Source organism: Barbus barbus, assembly GCF_936440315.1.
Source record: "Barbus barbus genome assembly, chromosome: 36".
Lineage (NCBI taxonomy): Eukaryota > Metazoa > Chordata > Actinopteri > Cypriniformes > Cyprinidae > Barbus > Barbus barbus.
The window spans coordinates 15,846,932-15,871,049 of NC_136714.1; the positions used below are offsets into that span (position 1 = coordinate 15,846,932).

General features: G+C 36.2%; 1 protein-coding gene across 1 annotated transcript in view; it reads right to left on the minus strand.

Annotated features, from left to right (window-relative positions):
- Positions 1 to 24,118, minus strand: part of LOC306856420 (glutamate receptor 4-like) — a 103,530-nt gene that overhangs the window by 35,047 nt on the left and 44,365 nt on the right. Inside the window, exons 3-6 of the mRNA XM_079395702.1 lie at positions 7,648 to 7,887; positions 2,591 to 2,775; positions 2,025 to 2,078; positions 1,397 to 1,555 (exon numbers count right to left, since the gene is read on the minus strand). Of these exons, the coding sequence (XP_079251828.1) occupies positions 1,397 to 1,555; positions 2,025 to 2,078; positions 2,591 to 2,775; positions 7,648 to 7,887 (638 nt within the window). The remainder of the gene's footprint in view (positions 1 to 1,396; positions 1,556 to 2,024; positions 2,079 to 2,590; positions 2,776 to 7,647; positions 7,888 to 24,118) is intronic.

The following is a 24,118-nucleotide window of genomic DNA, read 5'->3' on the forward strand; positions in this document are numbered from 1 at the left end:
TACCCATCATAATTTTTCCTTTGTTTATATTTCGTTCTTTCCTTGCTTCATTCCACAATCCCAACCACTCTCATCTATCCAACCATTTATCCATCCATCCATCCCTTCCTTTTTTTCTTTGCCTATATTTCTTTCTTTCTTTCCTTCCTTCATTTCACAAATCAAACCATCCACATCCATTCATACTTAATCCTTTCTCTCTTCCTTCATCTGTCCTTCCATACATCCTTTTCTTCCATCCATACTTTCACCCACTCATCCTCATTTCTTCCATCACTTCCTTTTTCAGCTGTCTATATTTCTTTTTTTCCATCCTTCATTCCTTCCTAAATCCCAACTACCCTCCTTTCCTTTTTGTGTCTATATTTCTTTCCTTCCTTCCTTCCTCCCTTCCTTCCTTCCTTCCACCCTTCCCTTCATTTTTCCTTTATCTATATTTCTTTCTTTCCCTCCTTCATTCCACAAACCCATTCACTCACATCTACCCATCCTTTCATCCATTCATCCTTTGTTCCTTCCTTCCTTCCTTTCTCAAACCCAACACCAACATCAATTCATACTTCACATTCACCCTTCTCACTTCCTTAATCTATCTTTCCACCAGCCCATCCTCCTTAGTTTCGTAATCCTTTCCTTTTTCAATTGTCTATATTTATTTCCATCCTTCGTTCCTTCATTCTTTCCTTCCTAAAACCTATCCATCCATCCCTTCCTTTGGTTATATTTCCTTCCTTAATTCCCTTCCACATGCTAATTTTTTCTTCCTTTTTGCTTACATTATTCATCCATCCTTTCCTGCCATACACCCACCATATCAGCCATCTTTCCTTTCTTCCACCCACTCATCATTCCTTTCATCCATCCATCCTACCTTTCTTTCATCTTTTAATTCCTTACTTCCACCTATACTTTTTTCCTTCCTTGCACTATTCTTCCATCCATCCTTCTACCCACGCTTTCTTCATTCCTTGATATTCGTCTGTCCGTCCGTCCATCGATCGTTCCTTTCTTTCTTTCTTTCTTTCTTTCTTTCTTTCTTTCTTTCTTTCTTTCTTTCTTTCCATGCATCCTTTCTCCCTTTTTTGCTGACATTATCCATCCATCCTTCCTTTTTCCCTTCTACCAACCCAACATTCTCCCTTCCTTGGTTACATTATCCATCCATCCTACATTTTTTCCTTACACTGACCTTTTCATCCAAAATGTTAAATCTTTCTACTTTACTTAACCTTGACACACGCTTATAAAACCATTGGATGTGATCATCAGACTCATTCCAAAGTTTCAAATGTTTTCTCAAAGTGGCTGGAGGGACTCAAATAGGGCGTTTATGCATTTATGCTAATGTATCTGATTTCAAAGTGCTTCCACACTGTACTAGACCATGCGACCGTACCTTGGGAGGAGCGTCAGAGCCGGGATACTCGCGCTGGTCCAGCTTGTTCCATCGCTGCATGAGTTTAATAACCATGGGATTGCTGAAGTCCACCAGCTGAAAGCCTGTCACATTGGCTCCCCCATGCATGAAACGCTCCAGATTGATGTCTTTAAAACCCTGCCGGAGCAAAGAAGGGGAAAGAGTAAGAAATACAGAGAGAGAGAGAGAGGAGGGGGGGGGGGGGGGGGGGGTAGTTATTAAAACGTAGTTGGCAATGCAGCGCTACGATAAGAGAAATTCCACAAATATTCACATCCAGCTCGCCTCTGTGAGCCAATTCCGTGCACAGCCAGAGAGCAGCGAGAGAGAGCACGCTCTGCAGCTCGCAGCATCATTGAAACACTGTCACCACCGCTCACAGTGGAATACAGATTAGTCTCTCAAATTGACGTATCTTGCTTAAAGAAAAGCGAGGATTAAGAAAGAAAAAGAACCAGCGAGGGCAGGAGACAGAGACAACTAGAGAGAGTGAGAGAGACCAGTGGAGTGGAGAGGAATATGTAGAAAGTAAGAGATAAAACAGAATATGAAAGGAGGACAAGCTGACAGGGAGAATAAGGCGATAAAGGAATACAATTTAGCTCACCAAATTTGCCATGATGTAATGGTAGCCTTTGACATGCTTGCCGACACTCACAATCTGCGGAGATAAAGCAGACATTGCAGTGAGGGCAAATCCTAAAAGCAAATACAGTTGTCGGCATTCACCCAGCATATGAATGCACAGCAGAGCTGTAAGCCGTTGGGAAAGCAGAATTCTGCTGTTATTAATTATTTCTAATCAAACAGGCTGCCTTTTCCCATACCGCTCTGTAATTTGAGGAATACTGAAGCAAACACCAGCAAGAATATCTTAAAATGATTTTGACAGCTACAAAATGTTGCAAAAGGAAATATCAAGGGATCAATTTGCAGGGAATAAAGACATATGCCCTTCTATTGTGTCATTTCTGCAACTGAATTACTTGAGGAAATCTGTTCTTTGTTCCCTCAGGACCTTGTGCTTGTTTTTTTTGTTTTTTTTAAATATATAAATAGAAACATCATGTTACAGTAATTCAATATTTCAATAACATGTTATTTGCCTTTTTTAATACAATAATGTATGCATTTGGCATTGCTTTTGACTTGACAACCATCCTCTTATCTCACCTGTTCCAGCATGTTGTTCAGTCTCTCTGCCTCCAGGTCTATAACAAACGTCTTTTCCTGCCTGCGGTCCAGGTCTTCGAGAAGCTGCCGGTAACTGGCATCATTAAAGTTCTCGACACATATGGCGCTGACCTGCCAACTGTTCTGGCCCGCCTTTTCCATGATAGCCTGCAGTATCGAATACCCTATGACAAAAAAAGTGACAGCGAGGCATTTGATCAGCATGTGCATCAAACCACCGACGGCTTGAACCATTGAGCCGCGGCTCTCATTTATTCAGAAAGAATGTGATTTGTGGCATTGTCAGTGAGTCATTCCTGCACCAGTGCGGTACTCTCTCATCTGCAACTGCAGGCCTGTGAGCGATCACATGGCGCAGATCGTAGGGTGCTGATACGAACCTCCCGTCCTTCCATGCGGACTCAAAGCTTACAGTCCCAGAAGCCTCAACAGTACAAGGATAAATGGACAAATACATCACATCTCTTTGGTTGCATGAAACAAATCTCCTGCATCCTTAAAATAGAAGCCATCACCATGCAACGATACACGTGTCGGTTAAATTGGAAGACAGAAAGAGCTGCTTTTTGTCACCTTCTCCTAGGTGTGATTGAGGCTTCCTGAGAGCTCCAATACGGCACTTGTGATTATAGCTAACTACTGGCCTCAGTGCTGCTTGTACTAATCAGACAGGGCTGGTGTTGGATATGTTAATCTAGCTGTTTGAAATAGGCACTCGGAACCTCTGAGGCCCACTTGACTCCAAGATGAGCAGATGTCCCTGTAAAACGGACCCTTATGGTCACAATCAGAATTTGGCAACGCAGCTCTCTCGGCTCCACTATTTAATGGATTAACCTGTGCTTGATCTGGCAACCCTTTTGCTCAATCCGGTGTCTGTTCGCGACCTGCTTCTACTATCCTAAACTGCCAAATGGGACGGTATTTATGCAAATATATGGGTCTATCTAGAAATGTCCAAGATAAAGAAAGAAAAAAAACAAACAAAAAAACACATAAACATATTTCGTTACACTGTATATATAAAATTATACTCAATCACTCAACTTCACCCAAAATTGATTATTTTGTCATTATTTACACACCATCTTGTCATTTCAAACCTGTATTCTTACTTTCATCTGTGGAAGACAAAAGAAGATATTTTGCTAAAAATGTTTTTTGTCCATTCACTGAAAGTCAGTAGGGTTCAGGGTGCTGTTTTGGCCGCCACTGACAAAAATATATTTCAAAATATCTCGGTTATGTAGAGGTAAGTCAGAAGTAAGTCACAAGTTTGGAATGACATAAGGGTGAGCAAATGATTACAATTAAAGCAATTCAATTAAATTATTATATATATATAAAGATATATATATAAAATCTGTTTTTGCAGATGAACTCTTCATATATATATATATATATATATATATATAATAAAATTAATTTTAATTCATGTTTTAATGCATTTTTATATGAACTAATAGATAAAAAATGATAAATAGATGAATATTACAAACACTGAGACATGTTAGAACTGCATTTAATCCTTTTGTGTAACTGGCAGATGCTTTTATCCAGAGGCTTTTAAGGTACATGTTTTATTGGCATGTGTTAAAATCAAATCCACAACCTTAATGTTTCTAGCATCATGCTCATACCAACTGAGTTACAGGAACATTATACATTAAATGCTGGCTGAGCAACCACAGTGTTTACCAATGTCCTGATGCTCTCAGCATACGTGTAACATAAATAGCTATAAATTAACATATCAAAGCACTGTTCATTATGGCTGATGTGGACATTTTAACATGCCAGTATGTTAAACAAACAGCAATCAGTCAAGTAGGCTGATTACATAAATATTCACAAGCAAACGTGCCCAACTGCACGCACTAAACCTGCTTTACACTCTCAATATCTGCAGACACCTGCAGTATCGACCACTAACTCTGCCATCTATTTCAAATCACAGCCTCTGCTGCTAATAATTCAAGCCCCCCCAGTGGAGAATCCAGCTCTGAATAACAGATGATAAATCAGTTGCTTGGGGTGTCATGTGCATATGTGAATATCCATGTATGTGCAAGAACCAACCAGAACCAGAATCAGCATTAGAGCTGCCAGAATCCTCCCTTTCCCCCTCATCTCCCATCCAGCCCAGCAGAGGGAAGCAGCCCTGTGTGTGTGTGTGTGTGTGTGTGTGTGTGTGTGGTAGTCAGAGATAGAGAGAGAGAGAAGGGATGGAGAACAGACCATGAAAATGCAGTGAAGTGCCAACCTCTTACACTAAACCATTCATCATGTCCACATCCCGCTCAGATTGTATCTGTCCAGAAGCTCTCACAGCACACTGAGTCTAAAGTAACTCAGCCAGTAGATTAAACAAGGACCATCAGGACAAAATCTGTGCTTTTCAAGAGCTCCAAAGCACTAATATTGGCCAACTGGTAGGACTCATAAAATGATGCCCTGAATGTCTTCTGACATTTGTCGCAATCATTTCAGAAGTGAGGAGGGCAAAATGTCCACAGTAGGAGTGGTTTTTCTGCCCACTGACCAAGTTTTTAAATTTTCTCTTTGTCTTAAATTAATGTATTGTTTGACAAAAACAAAAGGCATCCAGCTTTGTATTCAAATGGTTATTAATTTATATGTGTGTGTGTGTGTGCATGTGTATATATATATATATATATATATTACACATACATTACACACATGCTCAGCAACAATAAATAGCTATGTTTTTATTCCAATTATTATTATTATTAACAACAACAAAAATATGTATTAATATAATAATAATAATAATATAATAATAATATAATAAACATACTCATTAATACATTGCTTGGCAACCATAAACAGTCTGTAGTTTTTATTCCAATTATTATTAATTTACATATGTATATATATTTATTTATAATTAAGACAAATCAAATAACAAACACAACAGTTTATTATTATTGTTACCAACAATGTAATATTAATAATGATACTACTACTACTAATAATAATAATAATAATTATTATTATTATTATTATTGTTGTTGTTAACTATTGTAACTATTATAATTACTACATCTAATATTTAATTTTTTATTGTTATCATGTAATTTTATTACATTTAATATATTTTATAATATTGCTTTTGCTGCTGTTTAATACAAGCAATAAACCTCTCAAGGCTGTGTATTACAGTAGGTATCACCAATTATTTGTATGAAATGTATCGTTCTATATGACAGGAAATCTATTTTAAATGTGTTTTAAAAGAAACAAAAAAACAATGTGTGGAGAAGTTGGTCCATCCTCCACCTATGGATCTTTCAATGGTTCAACATAACAATGGATGGGCAAACATTATTTCTCTGTAAAAAATGCACTGTGGCTTTTTGTTTTATATAACAAAGGCTTATTTACTGTATAAGCACTTGATAAAGTAGATACAAGGATCTTGAATGCTCTGATTCTGCTAACATTTCAAAAATATTTGATTAAACTCAGCATATGGAAACTTTGCAAATAAGCCATATGGGATGTGAAGGAAAAACACATGCCTGTGTCAGGAACATTCGTGAAATGACAGAGAGCAGCGCGTATTATACACGCACAAGACAACACAGATCACTTGTGTTATTTATAGGATACTGTGCAATGAGCTCTTATGATTTACAGACTCAGATGACAAGAGGATATTGTGCTCGTCTTTCAAAGGAAGTCGGTGCATTTCAGGAGTGTGTCAGACCTAAAGCCACAGCTCACCTCTGGGGCTCCTGGGATAGTCTCAGTCTAGCACAGCAAGATGAGAAACAAAAAGACATTGATGGAGAGGATAGGAGAGAGAGACAAGTAAGAAAGAAAGAAACAGAGTGACTGTGTTTCTGGCCAACTAACTGCTCATTAGTGTAACAGAGAGTTTAAGACCTGGCCCACCTCAAAAAGAATACGCCTCTCTTTTAATAACAGGCTCCCTGGAAATACAATTCTGAATGGCTCATCTCACCTGACTCCATGAAGCAACCAATAAGAATAATAACCAATAAAGTAGAGTTTACATTGTAAACTCACCTACACATTGATCCAAACCTGTATGACTTTCTATCTTCTGTAACATAAAAGGTTTTTACTTAAAAAAGCATCATAAGTGATTCATACAACTCCATATGACTATATTCTAAGTCCTCTGAAGTCATATGTCAGATTTTTCTGAGGAACGCTATTCTCTGAAAGTCTTGACATCTGCCCTAGATCTCTTTGAAAGTTTAAGACAGTTCATTCGAGAACTAGCAATGACAGATTATTCTTCTGAGTCCTATCTTTTTTAATGAATTAGTTGTTTAATTTCTGAATCTGACTGATTCTGTTGTCAAATTCAACTTACTGACTCAGTTGTCAGTTAACAGCCTTTGGAGAGGAAGATTATCCTTCCTTTTTAAAGCTTTAAATCTCCGTCCTCATTCATAGTAATTGCATGAAAAAAGTGACCAGCTAGATTTGTGAACCAGATCAATTGGTTCACTGAAAAGAACCGACTCAGAAGAACACAATAAGATAGGATTGATTCTCGAGTTTGGATCACCAACTCAAAAATGACAAATTTGGGTTTGTATACAAAAATTGTATAGCTTCACACTTTATGGCTCTTCTTATGGTCCTTTTTTTAATCCTTTGTGGAGCTTGATCACTAGAAACTGATGCTGTATATAAAATAACTGTGTGAAGGCACTTCAAAATTATTCGGTATGTGTTTCATGGAAGATAGAAATTCATACAGGTTTGGAAGAACAGAGTAAGTAAAATATGACAGAATTTTTGCATTTTCATTTTTGGTGAACTGTTCCTTTAAGTTGTAAAGGAACAGTTCACCAAAAATGAAAATGCAAACATTCTGTCATATTTTACTCTCATGTTTTTCCAAGCCTGTAGGTTAAGACATTATGCAGTACATCATTTAAAATTCAAGTCTGTAAGTACACCTATTAAAAACTTCCACTGGAACTTATCAAATTGAAATGTGTATTAACGTGAGTGGGTGTGTTTTATTGTCTTACCCCTGTCGGTATCGTAGAGAAAGACAAATCGATTCCAGTCGTAGTGGTCTAGCAGGCTGAGAAGGGCCCCTCGTATGGAGGGCCGCAGCTGTAAGACGAACTGGCTCTCGCCCTCGGTGGGGAAACTGGGCGTGATGAGGGAGATGTGCAGCGCGCCGCAGAAGGACGTTAGCGTGTGAACCGACCTCTTGTCGTACAGGCCGAAAATGGCGAACACGCCCCGTGAGTACTGCGAACAGACTGTAAAACACAACAACACAGGGGAAGAGAGAGAGTTAGATGCTTAAAACATTAATTACATAAAACCTGAGGGAGCGCTGAACATTTACTTTAATTTAGAACAGTGGCTCACGTTAATGTTTACGTTAGGGCTTTTCTGTAGGTGTTTGAAATATTAATGAAACAGCCAGGGAAACTTTTCCATAACTTGAATAAATATATTTATTCTCTACATGATTTCTATTAGCAGGTCAACTTTTTTTAGGAGCTTTTAATGTTACACAAGAATGGCTAATTTACCAAATACAGAAGTCATAATTTAACACAAGCCAATTTTTTTTTTTTTTTTTTTGTAAATGTCATGTTAATAAAAACGACACCCATACAACACTGATTATATTAATTATTACCAATACACACACACACACACACACACACGCACAAAAAAAAAAAAAAAAAATATATATATATATATTCATGTTATGGCTGATAACAAATAAATGTTCAATAATAAAATGTATTTTGATATAAATAAAATCACAAATGTTATATATGAATACTTTAAAAGTGACTGCAAAGTAAAATCCAGCATTTTAAATGCTAGAAGTAATTTAGGCATCAAAAGCACTGATATAAAGTATGAAAAAGTGATTTTTGAGATTACATTTAACATTGTCATTAAATAATTTTATTTTATTAAAAAAAAATTACTTTAAGGGAGCAGTAATGATCTTTAATATCTAAACACAAATATATCTTATATATAAATGTAAAAATATGGGAAAGCATTAACAACACTAATTTAAAAATAAATAATAAATTCTGCAATACTGGTTGATAACCTATTAGGTACGCAAACACAAACACATAATACTGTTCAGAAGTTTGGGATCGATAATAAATGAATACTTTTATTCAGAAAGACTGCATTAAATTGATCAAAAGTGACAGTGAAAACTTAGAATTTTACAAAAGATTTCTATCTCAAATAAATTATGTTCTTTTAAACTTTCTATTCATCAGAGAATCCTGAAAAAAAATTAATTGGTTAATATTTATGTGAATAAAAAAACAACTTTCTAAGTGAAACTGTAACAATATTTACTATTTCACTGTATGTTTGACGAAATGCAGTTTAAATGAGCATAAGAGACTTAGCAATCTCATATACTGTATTTACAGTATAAGCTAACGGAAACATGCTAAACAGCTAAAACTTGTCCCCTTGATTTAACACTGGAAATAGGCTACAGGGTGCTTGCTTTCTAAATGGGCTTTCCACAAAAAACACAGAAGAAAAAAATGGAAAATTGGATCAGTTCTATGTGAACTTGCTCATTATTGAGTCAGAGCTGCATCTGTAAGTGCCTGCAGTTTCCAATATACACTTTATATGCTGTATGATAATGAGCTCCACGCTGCTTCTCCCTGTGTTTTTGCAATTCTGAGAAACTTCAGTGGCCGCTGAGGCAACGTCTGATCTACTGCTTCAGTCTGAAGTGAGTAGTTAAGCAGGCCCGTCTCTGAAAAATTCTCTCATGTCTGACAGTCTTGCAGTTATTGTCAGTTTTCTCCTTTTCATATTTCTTTCTTGCAGCAAGTCCGACTTCTCAGCTTTGAAGCTTAACTGTGGCACGCTAATGGAAAAACCACCTGGCTTTGATGATTTTCGTTTTCCTGTTTCTGTTCCGAACAAACAGCCAAAAAGACAGCCGCATGTCAAAACTAACAACTCGCAATGTAACGCTCACGGCAATGAGGGCATTCTTTTCATCGTACACAAGTAGGCTCGTTTAATCGATGGTATTGTAATTACATATCGCTGAACGCACAGCTTTGTCGTAGTTAGTTATTTTTGTATGATTCTGGCACTAGCATGTGTCTGAAACTAATTGTGGATTATTAGCAGGATCTCATTGTGCCGTAAGTACAGCATCTTTGATCATGGATGTGCTAAAAGTCTCCATTACTGCACACAGACTACATCTGCCTCGGATTGGGGGAGGGGAATGGAAAGACACCTCGATCTGACGGTGGGAAGCATCATTCCCACAGAGAAGCAGAGGCTAGTCACAAACACACTTCAATATACAGAGCCAAACCAAGAACATACAGTGTTTCCAAACCTTTTTGTCTCATGTACAGCCTCATTATTAAAGCTCAAGTAAATCTTCATTGACAAAAACAGTAATGTGTTCATACTATACATGATTTAATTTAGTATCCTCAACAATATTATTAGATAGGACCTTTTAGAGAACAATAATAAATTCATAAAGTAGCATACGCTACAGTTCAAAGTTTGGGATTTTTAAAATATTTTTGAAAGATATCTTTAATGCTCACAGAGGCTGCATTTATTTGATCAAAATACTGATTCGGAATATTGTGTAATATTATTACAATTTAAAAGAGCTGTATTCTATTTTAATATAATTTAAAATGTAAATAATTTTTGTGATGGCAAAGCCATTACTCCAGTCTTCAGTGTCACATGATCCTTCAGAAATGTAGCATGGTGATTTGGTGCTCAAGTAACATATCTTGACATTTCTCATGTTAAAAACAGCTGAGCGGAAATAAAAGTATAAAAATTTATTTAACATTATGAATGCCTTTACTGGCACAATTTAATGCATCCATGCTGAATAAAAGTATTGATTTCTCTGAAAAAATATTACACATGACCACATGTTTGAACGGTAGTGCATCATTTATTTTCTATCACAATATTTGCTGTTGTTGTTGTTTAAAAGGTCCTATTTAATAATAATGTTAATGCCACAAGTGCCATACAATTTTAAAACCCATTCCATACATTATTGTTTTCTTTCATCAAAAAATACATTATCATTTAGTTTTAAATGATAATTAAATATATCCTTCTTCTTATGAATTTCCCTGCGATACACATACCTGTGGTTGGGAATCACTGGTCGTGTTTGCTCCTATTATATTTGCACACTAGCAGAAACCACACACACAGTCAGCTCGCACACGGTCATGCCTTTCAACATCTGCAATCCACATAAACAATTTTGTCTGAGACCTGCATACCAAGTGACAACGCCATAGGCTGGATGTTTATCCAATCAGGGAGATAAATAAGATTGCGGCAGATTTTTCAAACTGCAGTCGCTCTGTTCCACCTGATTTGCACAGTTAACCCTCTTTTGAATGCTGCTGAGTACATCTCTCACAGCGCATTCCATTCCCCATATCCAAAATGAATATGCCACAAAAATGAGCACAAAGAGAACAGTATTGTCTGAACTTCCCCAATTTTGCTGTCAGTTTCCTGTCATCCCAATCCACACAGCTCTAGGACACAGAAAATCATATCCCAGCACACACAACACTGAATCCTAAGTATAAAACAAGCTGATCATATTTCTGTTATGAAATATATTTGCCAATATATAATAGAAATGTCTAGTGTTATTGTTTCTAAAGTCTGATTTTGACTATTATAAATACTGTGATGAAGTATGGTATACTGTCAAACTACTAAAAGACAGTTAGTCATCAACGCGTTGTTATGAACTGTTTGTAGCGTCTTTCTCTCAAACGAATGCTTGTCGACTGATCATGACATGAGCGTATATGAAACAATGCCAAACCACTGACAGTTGCTGTACTGAATCGCTATATAAACACACTCATTTAAAAACCTGCTTATCTTTGTTTGTACAATACATATAGGCCTAATTACTACTCTGGGTTTGCTGGAAAATGACAATGACAATACTGATTATATTAATTATACATTAAAGTCCTGGCCAATACAATAACCCAGTAATTAATTTTATTTTCTGGCTGATAACTGAACAATAGGCAATATTAAAATTCTATACTTCAAGAAATAAAATTACAAATGGTATTTATGAAAACAAAAAGTAAAATCAAATATTTAAAATCAAGTAATATCATATTTGCTAAAGATCACATTTAACAGCGTTTTTAAAGATTAACTTTAAAGGGATAGTTCACCCAAAAATGAAAATTCGGTCATTCCTGATGTCATTTTAAACCTGTAAGACCTTTGTTCATCTTCGGAACACATATTAAGATATTTTTTATGAAATCTGAGAGCTTTCTGACCCTCCATAGACAGCAATGCAACTACCATGTTCAAGTCACAGAAAGGTAGTAAGGACATCATTAAAAAGTCCATGTGACATCAGTGGTTTAACCTTAATGTTTTCTAAGCTACGAGATCTTTGCAACAAAGAGTAGGCCTATTCTCGTAGCTTCATAAAATTATGTTTGAACCAATAATGCCACATGGACTGTTTTAACGATGTCCTTACTAACTTACTGATCCTTGAACATGTCAGTTGTGTTGCTGTCTATGCAGGGTCAGAAAGCTCTTGGATTTCATCAAAAATATCTTAATTTGTGTTCTGAAGATAAACAAAGGTCTTATGGGTTTGGAACGACATGAGGGTGAGTAATTAATGACAGAATTTGAATTTTTGTGTGAACTATCACTTTAAAAGGGCAGTAGATGATATTATCTAAACATCTAAATACAAATATATCATATCTAAATGCAAAAATAGGAGAAATGAGCATGAAGAATTAAGTATTTGAAGTTTGAACTCTGAAATTATCTAAAACAGTCAGTAACTGAAAATAAAGTGTGGATGCTGACATTTGCTTCACTGAATTGCTATAAAAAGCCACTATAAAGCAATCAATAATCAAATAAATAAGAGAAACTGAGACTGGTAAATAATAAACATGGGACCTTTCATAGAATTATAGGCTATAAATAGAATATTCTATCTTTCCTACGGGCCTATTAGGTTTTTGGACATTATTTTTTTAAAAGCACAGAAAAACAGGGACATTTCCAAGGACAGCTTCAGCCGAGGGAAAGGCCACCAAAAAATAGGCCCGTCTGGTCACCACAGTGTCAAATGCATCATTAATGACAACTGAAATTCAATGTTTTAATAAACTAGAGACGAGTTTCACAAGCAGACAGGGCTTTGGGGGAAACCACAGTTATATTTTTTAATCTCACCTTGGTCTTGAGACTACATAAACGTGTTTCAGTCACACTTCCCCTGTCTGCAGGGCTGGATATCTACTAAAATCACCACATACATCCCCGGGGAGAGAGAAAGTGGGGGTGGGGTGGAGGTGTATGTGCTAAAGGGGACATGGAGGCTGCTTGTAGCAATCAAGACTGCAATTACGTTGGCAAGATTCGTACCAAACGATCCTCCAGTCCAGCAACATACCCCCCCCCGAAACTCCAGCTTAGTTGTTTTCTCAGACTGACCTCGTCTCTTTAGAAAAACAACCCAAGGAAGGTTTTATTTGACATTATCAAAAAGCCAAAGCTTAGATGCCGTTTCTGTGTACTCGGGATACTGTAAACACAGTGTTTCAAGCAGAGCCATATGTTTCCCCTTAGGAGTGAAAAGAAGGGTTTGTTTTTAATAGGCTAGATTTTTATCAACTGTTCTATTAAAGAGAGTTCCGTTTGCGATGACGCCGCTCTACAATTGGCAGTTTCCTCACTGCAATGGTCCATTTTGTTATAGCCCACACTACCAATGACCCCTAAAGCGCCTCTACCAACATTCCACTCAAATGAATAAGCAGGTCAGTGCAGTTATCCCACACTTTCATAATCGATGGATGTCTGTGCGTGTGGATCGCGCCATCAACATTCTGTTTTATATAACATTAAGCACATTTAAAGGAACAGTTCACTCCAAATTCTGTCATTATTTTCTCACCTTCATGTTGTTCAAAACCTGTAGTCTGTGACAGCCAGTGGATTCCAGTGTTGTTTTGGACCCCATAGACTTTCTTCAGAATCACATTTTGAAGAATTTTCTTTTGTGTTTCACAGATGAAACAAAGTCATACAGGTTTGAAACTACAGGCATGTGAGAAAATAATTAATGTTTAATAATTCAATAATTCATTTTTGGGTGAATTTTGAAGAATGGTTTTGATACTAGGGGTGCACAATAATGACAAAAAAAAGAAAAAAAAATTACGGAATTCTTTTTATGACAACAATTATGATATTTTGCTGAGCATGTTATTGTGCTGGTATTTTAGCAGGGTGAGGACTGCTGTGGACAGCTAACTCCCAAAGATTGATATTCTTCATATTTTGTCTGGTGATTAGTTTATAGAAATAATTTGCAGGAAAAATGAACTTTTCCAATAAGTGAATTTTTTTTAAATTGAGGCCAATTTTTTTCTAACCTAGCTAAATGTATGAATCATCTTTTGTGTCAAATAGCAAGACACTATAGGGCTGTTACCAATCAAATTAAATCAGTATCAACAAATTTTGCAATTCAGCAGTGGCACAGAATCTGTATCTGAAGTGGCATTTAGATGCATTTACACAGACTGTTTAATTCAGGACATGAATGCAGTTAATCTGCAGTTACAAACGCACAAATAATGTTTTGATGTTTTAAAAACAAAACGTTTAAAGTCTGCATGAAACGGAAGTTGCGATTGTCTTTTTTTCTGTACTGTGACGTCTATCCGAGTGAAACGGCATCTGAAATTCGGTTTCATCCTTCGAGAATTGATTGGATCATTGGAAGTTGGGGCGTTGCAAACAAAATGGAGGCAGATCTGAATGCCAGTTTGCAGTAAGTTGTGTGTGTGGGGGGGGGGGGGTTCTCTCCACTGGATTCACTGCTGACACCCTAGCATGAAGAATTTATTTACTGAGGATGACGAAGACGAGGATGATCAACGGCACAAAATTAACAGCACGTGCGAGAGAGAGAGCGACAGAGAGAGAGAGAGAAAGAGAGAGAGAGAGACTGCCTGCTGCCTGAATGACTGAGCACGTCCTCCATCAGGCTAAAGGGGTCATATGATGCTATTTTAAAGATCATTATTTTGTGTATTTGGTGTAACAGAATATGTTGACATGCTTTGATGTTCAAAAAACACATTATTTTTCAAATACTGTACATTATTGTAGTTCTTCTATGCCCCGCCTCCCTCAAACACGTTGTTTTCTACAAAGCCCCTCCTTGCAACAAGTGCAGTCTGCTCTGATTGGCCAATTGACCGAGTGCATTGTGATTGGCCGAACACCACAAGCACTCGTCGGAAATGTAACGTAATAGCAAGCTTCAGCTTTCAAGTTAGTTTTATCAGTTCAAGCCTGAAAGGGGAACAGAGTCGCGTGACAGACACAGTGATGCACGTATGTATTTACAGTACACAAGCCGCAGTTAAGACGATTTCTTATGGGCCGTACACTCCTCTGTGATGTGACCCTGTTCCCCTCATACACACACACTCACACACACAACACGTTACGTGCAAAACTCTGCATTTCAACAGTCAATATCAAATACTTGAACTAATAACAAAACATACTTACAGTCGCTGATTCAGAAGCACCAGATTGTCATAGCAAAGTCGTAATTGACCCTTTTTTTTCTAGAAATAACCTTTGTGCATAGCCAGCCTTGTCCTCCATACTGTCCTCCATAAAATACGTTGCACAAATTCCAACATTTGAGCTGTGCTGTTGTGTTGTAAACGAATCTTAACCAATGCTTCCTAAATGCATCTACTTTCTGAAGGCCAAATAAAGTGCTTTTGCTTTCGCACAGAAACACACAGCGTCTCCCTGACATGGCTGCATCAACACTACTGCGGTTACTGAAACCACGCTTTCTTTCTTTGCGTGAACATTTGGGCGGCATTACACAAATATTTCCACATCGTGATATAGACATGTGGGGGCGTGTTTGAATAAGCCATATTAGGTGGGCGTGGACGAGTTTTAACTTTTATAAAGAATATCTCTGTGGGTTTGAGACTTTAGTCTTTGCAACTTTAGGGATCTCATCTATGCACAAATAGCTTGTAATACTCCAAAGAGAAAGGAAAACTTGAAATAGCATCATATGTATAAAAAAAATAAATAAAACATAGTTTGCGATGTCCTAAGAGTATTGTTGTGGTAATATCCTAATATCCTTCCAATTTTGAAGGGTAGTGTACTCCCCCATGGCTCGCGTCAGCGCTGGTCAGTGCATTTAGGGTAAACGTACCTATTAAGCAAACCAAAATCTACATTGAGACATTTTTAGTACACAAGATTTTGGTTTCAGTACAAAAAGTTCAGTTATGTTAAAATAAAATATGAATCTCTTACACAAACATATTACATTTTATTTTAAATGACAAAAGCATTTCAATTAAGATATACATCATTAAATTTAAAAAGTCTGGCTGTGCTTAATGGGTACATTTTTGTACCCTTTAAGCACACCCCTGTTCCCATTAAGCTCACATCACGTTTTAATAAAATTATTGTTAATTTTAAGGAAAATTTTTAAAGAATAACAGTAAAAATATATATTTTTGAAGGTACAAATTCAATCACAAAAAAAGCAGAACACTAAAATCAAGCAACAAGGCATTCAAGTCGATCAGTTATATATTCATAATGAAGTGTCATTAAAGCACATTGCAACATCTAGACTAGTCCATGTTCAGCTAATTAACGCATTCAAAAATCCAATAAAACAAACCAATAAAACATTTAATTCATGGGGATGAACACAGAAACTAGCCTCATTATGAAGCCTCTTATTACATGGATGTAAACTTATTTATAGTCTCTCATGGCTGGAATACATTACATGATTTCTGCCCTGATTTTCCACAGATTTACAGTCTGGAGAAGTTGATGCTAGTTATCAAAGAGCAGAGCCAGTCTGCAGATTTGAGTTGACAGAATTCATAGAAAATCGATTAACTCAGCTTAAAGTGACAACCATCAGTTTATATGTAAAGTCTGTTTATGAAGTATTTACATAGACGTTCAATGTGGAAGAGATTAAAGAGAGCACACTGAGCTTAATGGGATCAGCACAATTTTTTGATAAATTTCATGTAATATTTATGAAAATGACAGGATTTTTGCTAAATAAATAGTCTAGGTCATGTATTAAATTCACACATATTTTAATATGAACAACTATTATTAACAATATCTATAAAATTATACTTTTTCTTATTGATGTCACACTGAAGCTGTGCGATTTTCATAGTAGTGTACCTTTTAAGCTCACCTTAAACTAAAATAACATCTTTAAAAATGACAGCAGTGTAAAACCACAGACCAGCAATAAACTGTCAATTTATAATATTATGGATGTAAAAGTACAAGCCAGTAAAGCCTGTGAAGTAATATATTAGCGTAGCACACAATCTTATACAGCTAGTCAGCTAACAGCATCTGCTCTGTGTTGCTAAAACTATCTTTTGGATCTAATGTAATTATTTCCCACTTCCAAGTTCCAGGTTATAATATGCAAAAGTCTGAACATTAATATCTTAATTTTACAATAAGTAGTGAAATTTAGCCAAAATAAAGGCTTAAACATCTAAAAAAACGCACACGGGGCACTTCTTTTGGTGAAAGTTTTTGGACAGCTTTCAAAATGGCCGCCAGACAGTGTGAACACATGGAGTGTGCAATCTATCTCAGTGTGCAATCATCTGACTGACTTCAAATTACAGGAGGTATATAGTAACAAACATATCAATTGGTTAAGACATTAAGTAGGATAATAAATTATTTGTTCTTTTTATAATCTGATCTCAAAAATGGAAGTGTACTTAATGGGTACGTGAGCTTAATAGGTACTTTTACCCTATTTCTATAAAGTGAAGCATCAGCTTCAGCTTTCCCCCCTGTCATTTATCACAGCGTTTACCCCTTACGTCACTAGCTCCGCCCTTGCACTATAGCTCGTGACCGGAAGAGAAGATGAGTTGTTTTGAGGGGGAGGGGAGGTTAACATTTTTGATTAAAGATTACGAGGGCACATTAATAAAAAAAAGAAAAAAAGAAAAAATGAAGTGCACGGATAAATTATTAATAATAAACAATACAGTATTCCATTAAAAAATATGAATTTTCAATTTAGATTTCATGCCGTCATAATCTAACCCTTATTTAAATTTTCTTATTTTAATTATAATAACACATTTAATTGCTTTTATTTTTGTTCACATTTTCATTTTTAATATTTAATCTACAGGACAAGCATATAGGCTTATGCATTTATTTATTTTTCATGTTCAACACTACACACCGCAGTGACAGCGGAGGCAAAAAACTAAAAAACAAAACCTTATGGCTGGGTAAAACAAACGATTTCACGATTTTAATAGATTCTCCTTTTTATAAACGAATATTGATTCTTAAATCCCAAGCGATGCTGTTTTCAGTTGAAGAATGAACAATACATAGTGCGCGTCCCATCCAGTAAATCGCAAAAGACTAAGCTTTGTGCATTGTTACTTTTGATATGAAACAAAGTCTCAGATTTCAAATTCTGTCCAATTTATTAGGAAATTCAAGCAATAAATGCCCTTTTGGCGCTGTTTAATGTGATGTTATAGATCGCTGTAGACACCTCAGATCAAGCGACGCGGCAGCGCACGTGAACTGATCATCTCTTTCGCTTTACTAGTGTGTACTCGTCTGTGCGTAATCAAACGCATTGCAAAAGACTTGTGACAGTTTTATTTTTGTTCTGGAGGCTGATGATCCTGCGCTCTGCTGCCACACTGGTGCGCACTCACCACCAACTGGACAGGGGTGGGAATTACAGTTATAAATTACAATAGATCACCCTCAGTATAATCTGTCAAAGAGGCAGACAAACTTCATATTTTTACATCAAAGCTAAAAAAATTCCATCAATGACAGAACATTTTTGGTTAACGCAAAAACAGATATTTTTCAAAATATCCTCTTTTGCGTTGCACTGAAGAAACGACATGAAGGTAAGAAAATAATGCCAATTTTCATTTTAGGGTGAACTGTCCTCTTAATCTGACATTGCAGCCATTTCAGTAATAGCCTTTTTTTTCACAGATTAACAAAATGCCTAATTCTGTTCGGGTTTATTTGCCAAAACCTTGACATCACCATAACTAGTGTGGATATTATATAGGCTAGTGTTGCAGGTTAGCATCTGTGCATCTGCGAAATGAATGTTCCCCAAAGGTCAAATAAACACGCTTTTGGTTTAATTCATATGATCCATACAGGAATCTGATTTACGATGCAATAACGTCTCACAGGTCTTGACTTCTACCTCCTCTAGTCGGACACATAAACAGCCTAGTGTACGTGAGGGGGGCGAGTAATAAGCAAAGCTCGGTTGACTTCTGATTCTATGTAAACCATGAACTGCAGAAAAACAGATCCCGCTTTCCGCTTCACGCATCACCGCTGCTGACAGCTTCACTCGCAGTGCGCTTGACTTCATCTCCCACAATACCTCTGGGAGAGAAAAGATGGATTAGGTTTCCCTGTCTGCCCGGTCCCTCTCCTTCAGACCAGAACCTTAAAGATTATGACAAAAAAATTGGGAAAAATAAGACGAAAATGCAGCAACCGTTCTATAATAGAGAAACTAGTAGAAAGGTGAGTTAAGGATGAAGATGCATCTTGATTTCATATCATTTAGTGGGAAGTTTCAATCTGAAAGACCATGGTGAGCATCCTTCAGTATACATGACTGCTTTATCAATACTAATGGCCTAACCCATCCTCTGGTCACATGAGGAAAGCTAACCTTTCTAAGGGCTAAACTGCTGCCTGTCACTATGTAAGAGATATGGATATTTTTCCTGATTTTATTGTAAAGGTGACCAGGGAGTGCTGTGACATAGGATGAGTTGTAACATCAGTCTATCCAAATAACGTGTGGTGAAAATTTAATGTCAAAAACAATGGAATGTGAACAACTTGAGGAAATATTTCGTCCTGACCCAAAATTCTATTGATTCCTATTGAAATTAATTTTACAGCATCAACATTGTTATTGAACAGATTTGAATTGGGCTGTTTTTACACTTCATGATTGAACTTTACACAGTTATTGAACTGAACAATATCAAGAGTAAACAGACTTAAGCTGAAAAATTACACTATTATCTTTTTAGAGCTGCTTTAAAGCAGAATTTGAAGTTTGCATCATTGATTCTGCTATTTTCCTGTTTGTTATAGTTTAAATAGACTTAAATATTATTACAGAAGCTGATTTGATACCATCTGTATATTGTACAAAGTGCTACAAGGTGTATTGACTTGAAATTACAGTATTTCCCCCATGAAAATTCGCAATAATAAATGTGACCGCACCTTTAGAACCGAGCTATGACTTTATAGGTGAAAGGAAAATAGTAATTAAAGGACAAAAGAAAAAAAAATGCAATGAAAGAAAGTGCAATTTCATGCTTGTTAATGGATGTTAAATGTCATCCACAAGCTTTTCATCTTCATGCTAAAAATCCACGTTGAATAGAAATCTGATCTTCTGTTACCTAGTTGCAAGCACTTGATAAAACAGATTCGATTTCTCTCCTGAGACCAGCATGTTCGATATTTATAGAAAAATCATAGAGTGGCTGAATGAGATTTTTTTATGACATTGAAGCACAACTGTACAGATCGAGACAAGGGAGAGTGTTGGCGTCATTCAAGCACTCAAACACGCACTGTGACTAATGCTGGGTGGCAAATGAATAACCTAACACTTGTTAGTGACATTTACGAAATTCGTCATCACAGGCATTAATGGTGAGAGGCGAAAGAGAGAGAAAACATTTGTGCCGCCTCTTCCGGAAGCAACGGGAATCACCTGTAACATTAAGCACTGCGGTTTACTCCCATGACCTCACATCCTGTTGATGTCATACTCACTGCTGGCATTTAAAAAAAAAAAAAAAAACAGCGAAAACACTTGCTCAAGTGCAAGAAAGTTGCTATGCGGTTTCTGAAGACATTTTTACATAAATGTATCTGTTACACTGAATGATAATTGTTATTATTACACATTAAAGTAGATACTTAACTTGCATTTATGTATATAAAATCACTTTTGTAAATTTAATTTGATGCAGGCACCAAAATGGGACTCGTCTTTGACCCATATACATACATTTTACGCACATAACTGTATTAACCTAAAATACAATTCAGTTTTTCAGTTGTTCATCGCTGCTAGCTAATCTACTAAAGGAGACACTGTCTTTCCCATAATTCAGTCTGTTTTATGATGTAGACAACAGTCAAACATAGCTTTGAATACTTGTGGAACAGTGTGTGCTTGTGCTGCACAATGAAGCTCTTCCCCTGTTCCTCCAGATCCAGACATCAGTAAATCATCGGCATGCTGATGTTTATCTAAGCAATCCGACGATACATATTCATATCCTCTCGCGATGATGACATAACATGAGCAAAAGGGCCTGAGATGATAGCAAAAGTTTGCATTTACATATCACAGTTGATTCCTAAAAGACACTTCCTGTCTCTCTGAAACATGCTGTCTCTATGTCTCTTTTCCTTGATGCTGCTCAGACACCGCTTCCTCAGTTCTTGACAAATACTGTTCTCTCCTTTTTCATAATTTCTCCTGCTCTCCTCTACAGCTGAATGCCAGGGTGTGCCTTGCAGGGAAAAGCTGGCCCATTTCTCTCTCTCTCTCTCTCTCTCTTTTCCTCTTCTTCTATCCTTCGCTCTGGTCTCCACCGTAGTTGATGCCTCTCTTGTTCCTTCTGTTGCCTGTCTTGTGTCTCTATCCTTTACTCCTATTCTTTTGTTGTAGCTCTCTGTATCCTTTGTGACTCCATTTTTCATCTGCTATCTTTGTGTTCTTTCTGTCTTTTCTTTTGTGCTTGCTCTCCCTGACTGCTCCTCCTCCTCTCTCTTTCTCGCTCTCACTCTCTCATGTTCGCATTCACATAGCTTCCTCAGAGAATTTTTTCTCTTTATATATTTATTTATTTACTCATTCATACAGCCTTAAACTGTGCACTGAGCTTAAGAGAGAGATAGAAAAAAGCAGTCGACAAAAAGCTTCCACCTAGTCTGGCCTCTATTTAAACCTTAAGTCCATTTACAGACACAAAGCACAATATCAGTGAGCGGCACCTAAACCAGATGCAGGATTATCTTTGCCACTGAATGAAAGAAGCGAGAGAGAAAAAGACCAGAGCAGATTCTGTTGTAAATAAAAATTAAAAATTTCCCAAGAAAATCTAATTCATAGTCTTTTTTCAGCTTTTTGTTCAAAATGTTATGTCTTCATTTTTTTTAATGAAACTTACCCACATTCAAGTGTTTAAAAAAAGAATGCATGAAGCTAGAATCAAATGTTTTTGTTTACAAGCAAATACCCTGTTCTTTCTTTTGATGTTTTGCATGTTCAGATATTAATGTAACAAAATATATACACATTACTACCTAAATATGGACATAGTAGTATACTTAAAGTATGATGTAAAGTTCCCTTAAAGAAAACTTATGAGTATACTTGCAGTATAAAACTACTAAACTAGTAGTTTACTGAGACTATACTTCAGTGTACTAAAATGCTACAAATATTTAATTAGTAAACTATCAGTATACCTATAAGTTCACTTTTAGTATAGTTGCAGTACAAGCTAAAAACTTGGATGTAAACTAGTTGTGTACTCAAAGTGTACTACTGTTATACTTAAAGTATACTTAACAGTATACTTTTATATACTAGAAAGTGGGCCAATTTAGTCCCAAGGAGTATTGAAATAGTACACTTACAAGTATACTACTAGTACACTGATATTTGTATACTTACTACATAAAGTATACTTAAAAATATACTTGAACCTTACTTAAGTATACTTAATAAAATAAACTTGAAGTATACTACTTTTTGGTAAGGGGGTATCTGATGTATATAAAAAAGTCCATGGACATGTTATGCATCAGCTGCTTATATTTTTAAATAAACATCTGAAATGTTATTTCAAACATTATTTCATACTAAAAGTAAAATTAAAAAATTAAAACTGTAATTAGATTTAATTTACATTTAAAATTTAATTATATCAATTACATTTATATATAAAAAAATATGAAAACTTTTTGCGGGGTACTTTTTGTAATTTTTAGTTTTACTTAATTTTAAAAATAAATAAAATGTCATAATTTTTCATCCTACAATATGACAAATAAAATTTTACAAGTACTGCTATTCCATGCAATAAAGTTACATGCATAATAATTATAAAAAGATTCATAAAATGCTGTATACAATGAAGTAATGCAGATCACACCGCTGGACACATCCACTATATGCCTTGTTTTATATGGCTTCCAGTTAAATCATGAAACAAAATGCAAACACTGTCATCTACTATTTACTACCAACCATTTAATTATCAAAATAGTAAAAGATGACATTAAATTATTTATGCATAACCTAATTAATATTCATAAGGCAAGCTTTTTTCCATTCCGTGCATTCTTTTAAAATAAAGTGAAGCCAATGATGACCTTGAAAAAGGGCATGTTGCAGTGTCTGGAAAGTCACAGGAGGGATGTAAAAGAACTCCATATAATGCATATTGGTGAGCAAATATGAGAAAGGCTCTCAGGGCACCCTGCACGCCTTGGGGATGTTATTAATTCAGCCCACTCTTAAATTAAATCAGCACAAAAGAGAGGAGGAGGAGGATGTTAGTCGGCAATGCTCTGGGATTTGGGTCTAGACACATACACACACAAACACACACACAGACTCCTCTGTCCGAAGACGATTGGTTTTTACAACATAAACTGTCAGACCCACTCACTCTCAGAGGTGCAACTCCTCCTCAACACTTTCTAAGAGTACTGTGGGAGAAACATCTCCAAATTCAAACTTAAAGGTCTTAAAGGGGTCATGACAGGAGAAATCATATTTGCCTTGATCTTTTGGCATATAGGTCTTTGTAAAATTAAAACATCCTGTAAGTTTCATAGCTTAAAACTTACTCCTCATTATAAACAAAGCATTTATTTAATCAAGCTCCAAAAATGGCTCGTTTGGATCTGAGGTGCAGATTGACGTCACCCGGGCACAAACTTTTGCATAAACACTGCCTCCAGAGCAAGACTTTGACGAGACATAGGCCCCTTGATGGCTGACACTTGATTACACTGAATGCGAGAGTTGAATAGAAATTACAATGACTGGAGATATCTTGTCTACACTGAATACAGTATACAGATGCAGGTTCACTTTCAGACACAGTCCATGAGCTTGAGTCTGTCGTCAGGACAAATGTAGTGAAAGAACGTTTGCTTTGACGTGTTTAGTGCAAACAGCTCGTTTGTGTCTTTGTACATGTATCAGAAGGATCCCAGTATAAGGAACAAGTGGATAGTTTATTTTTAATGGCATCC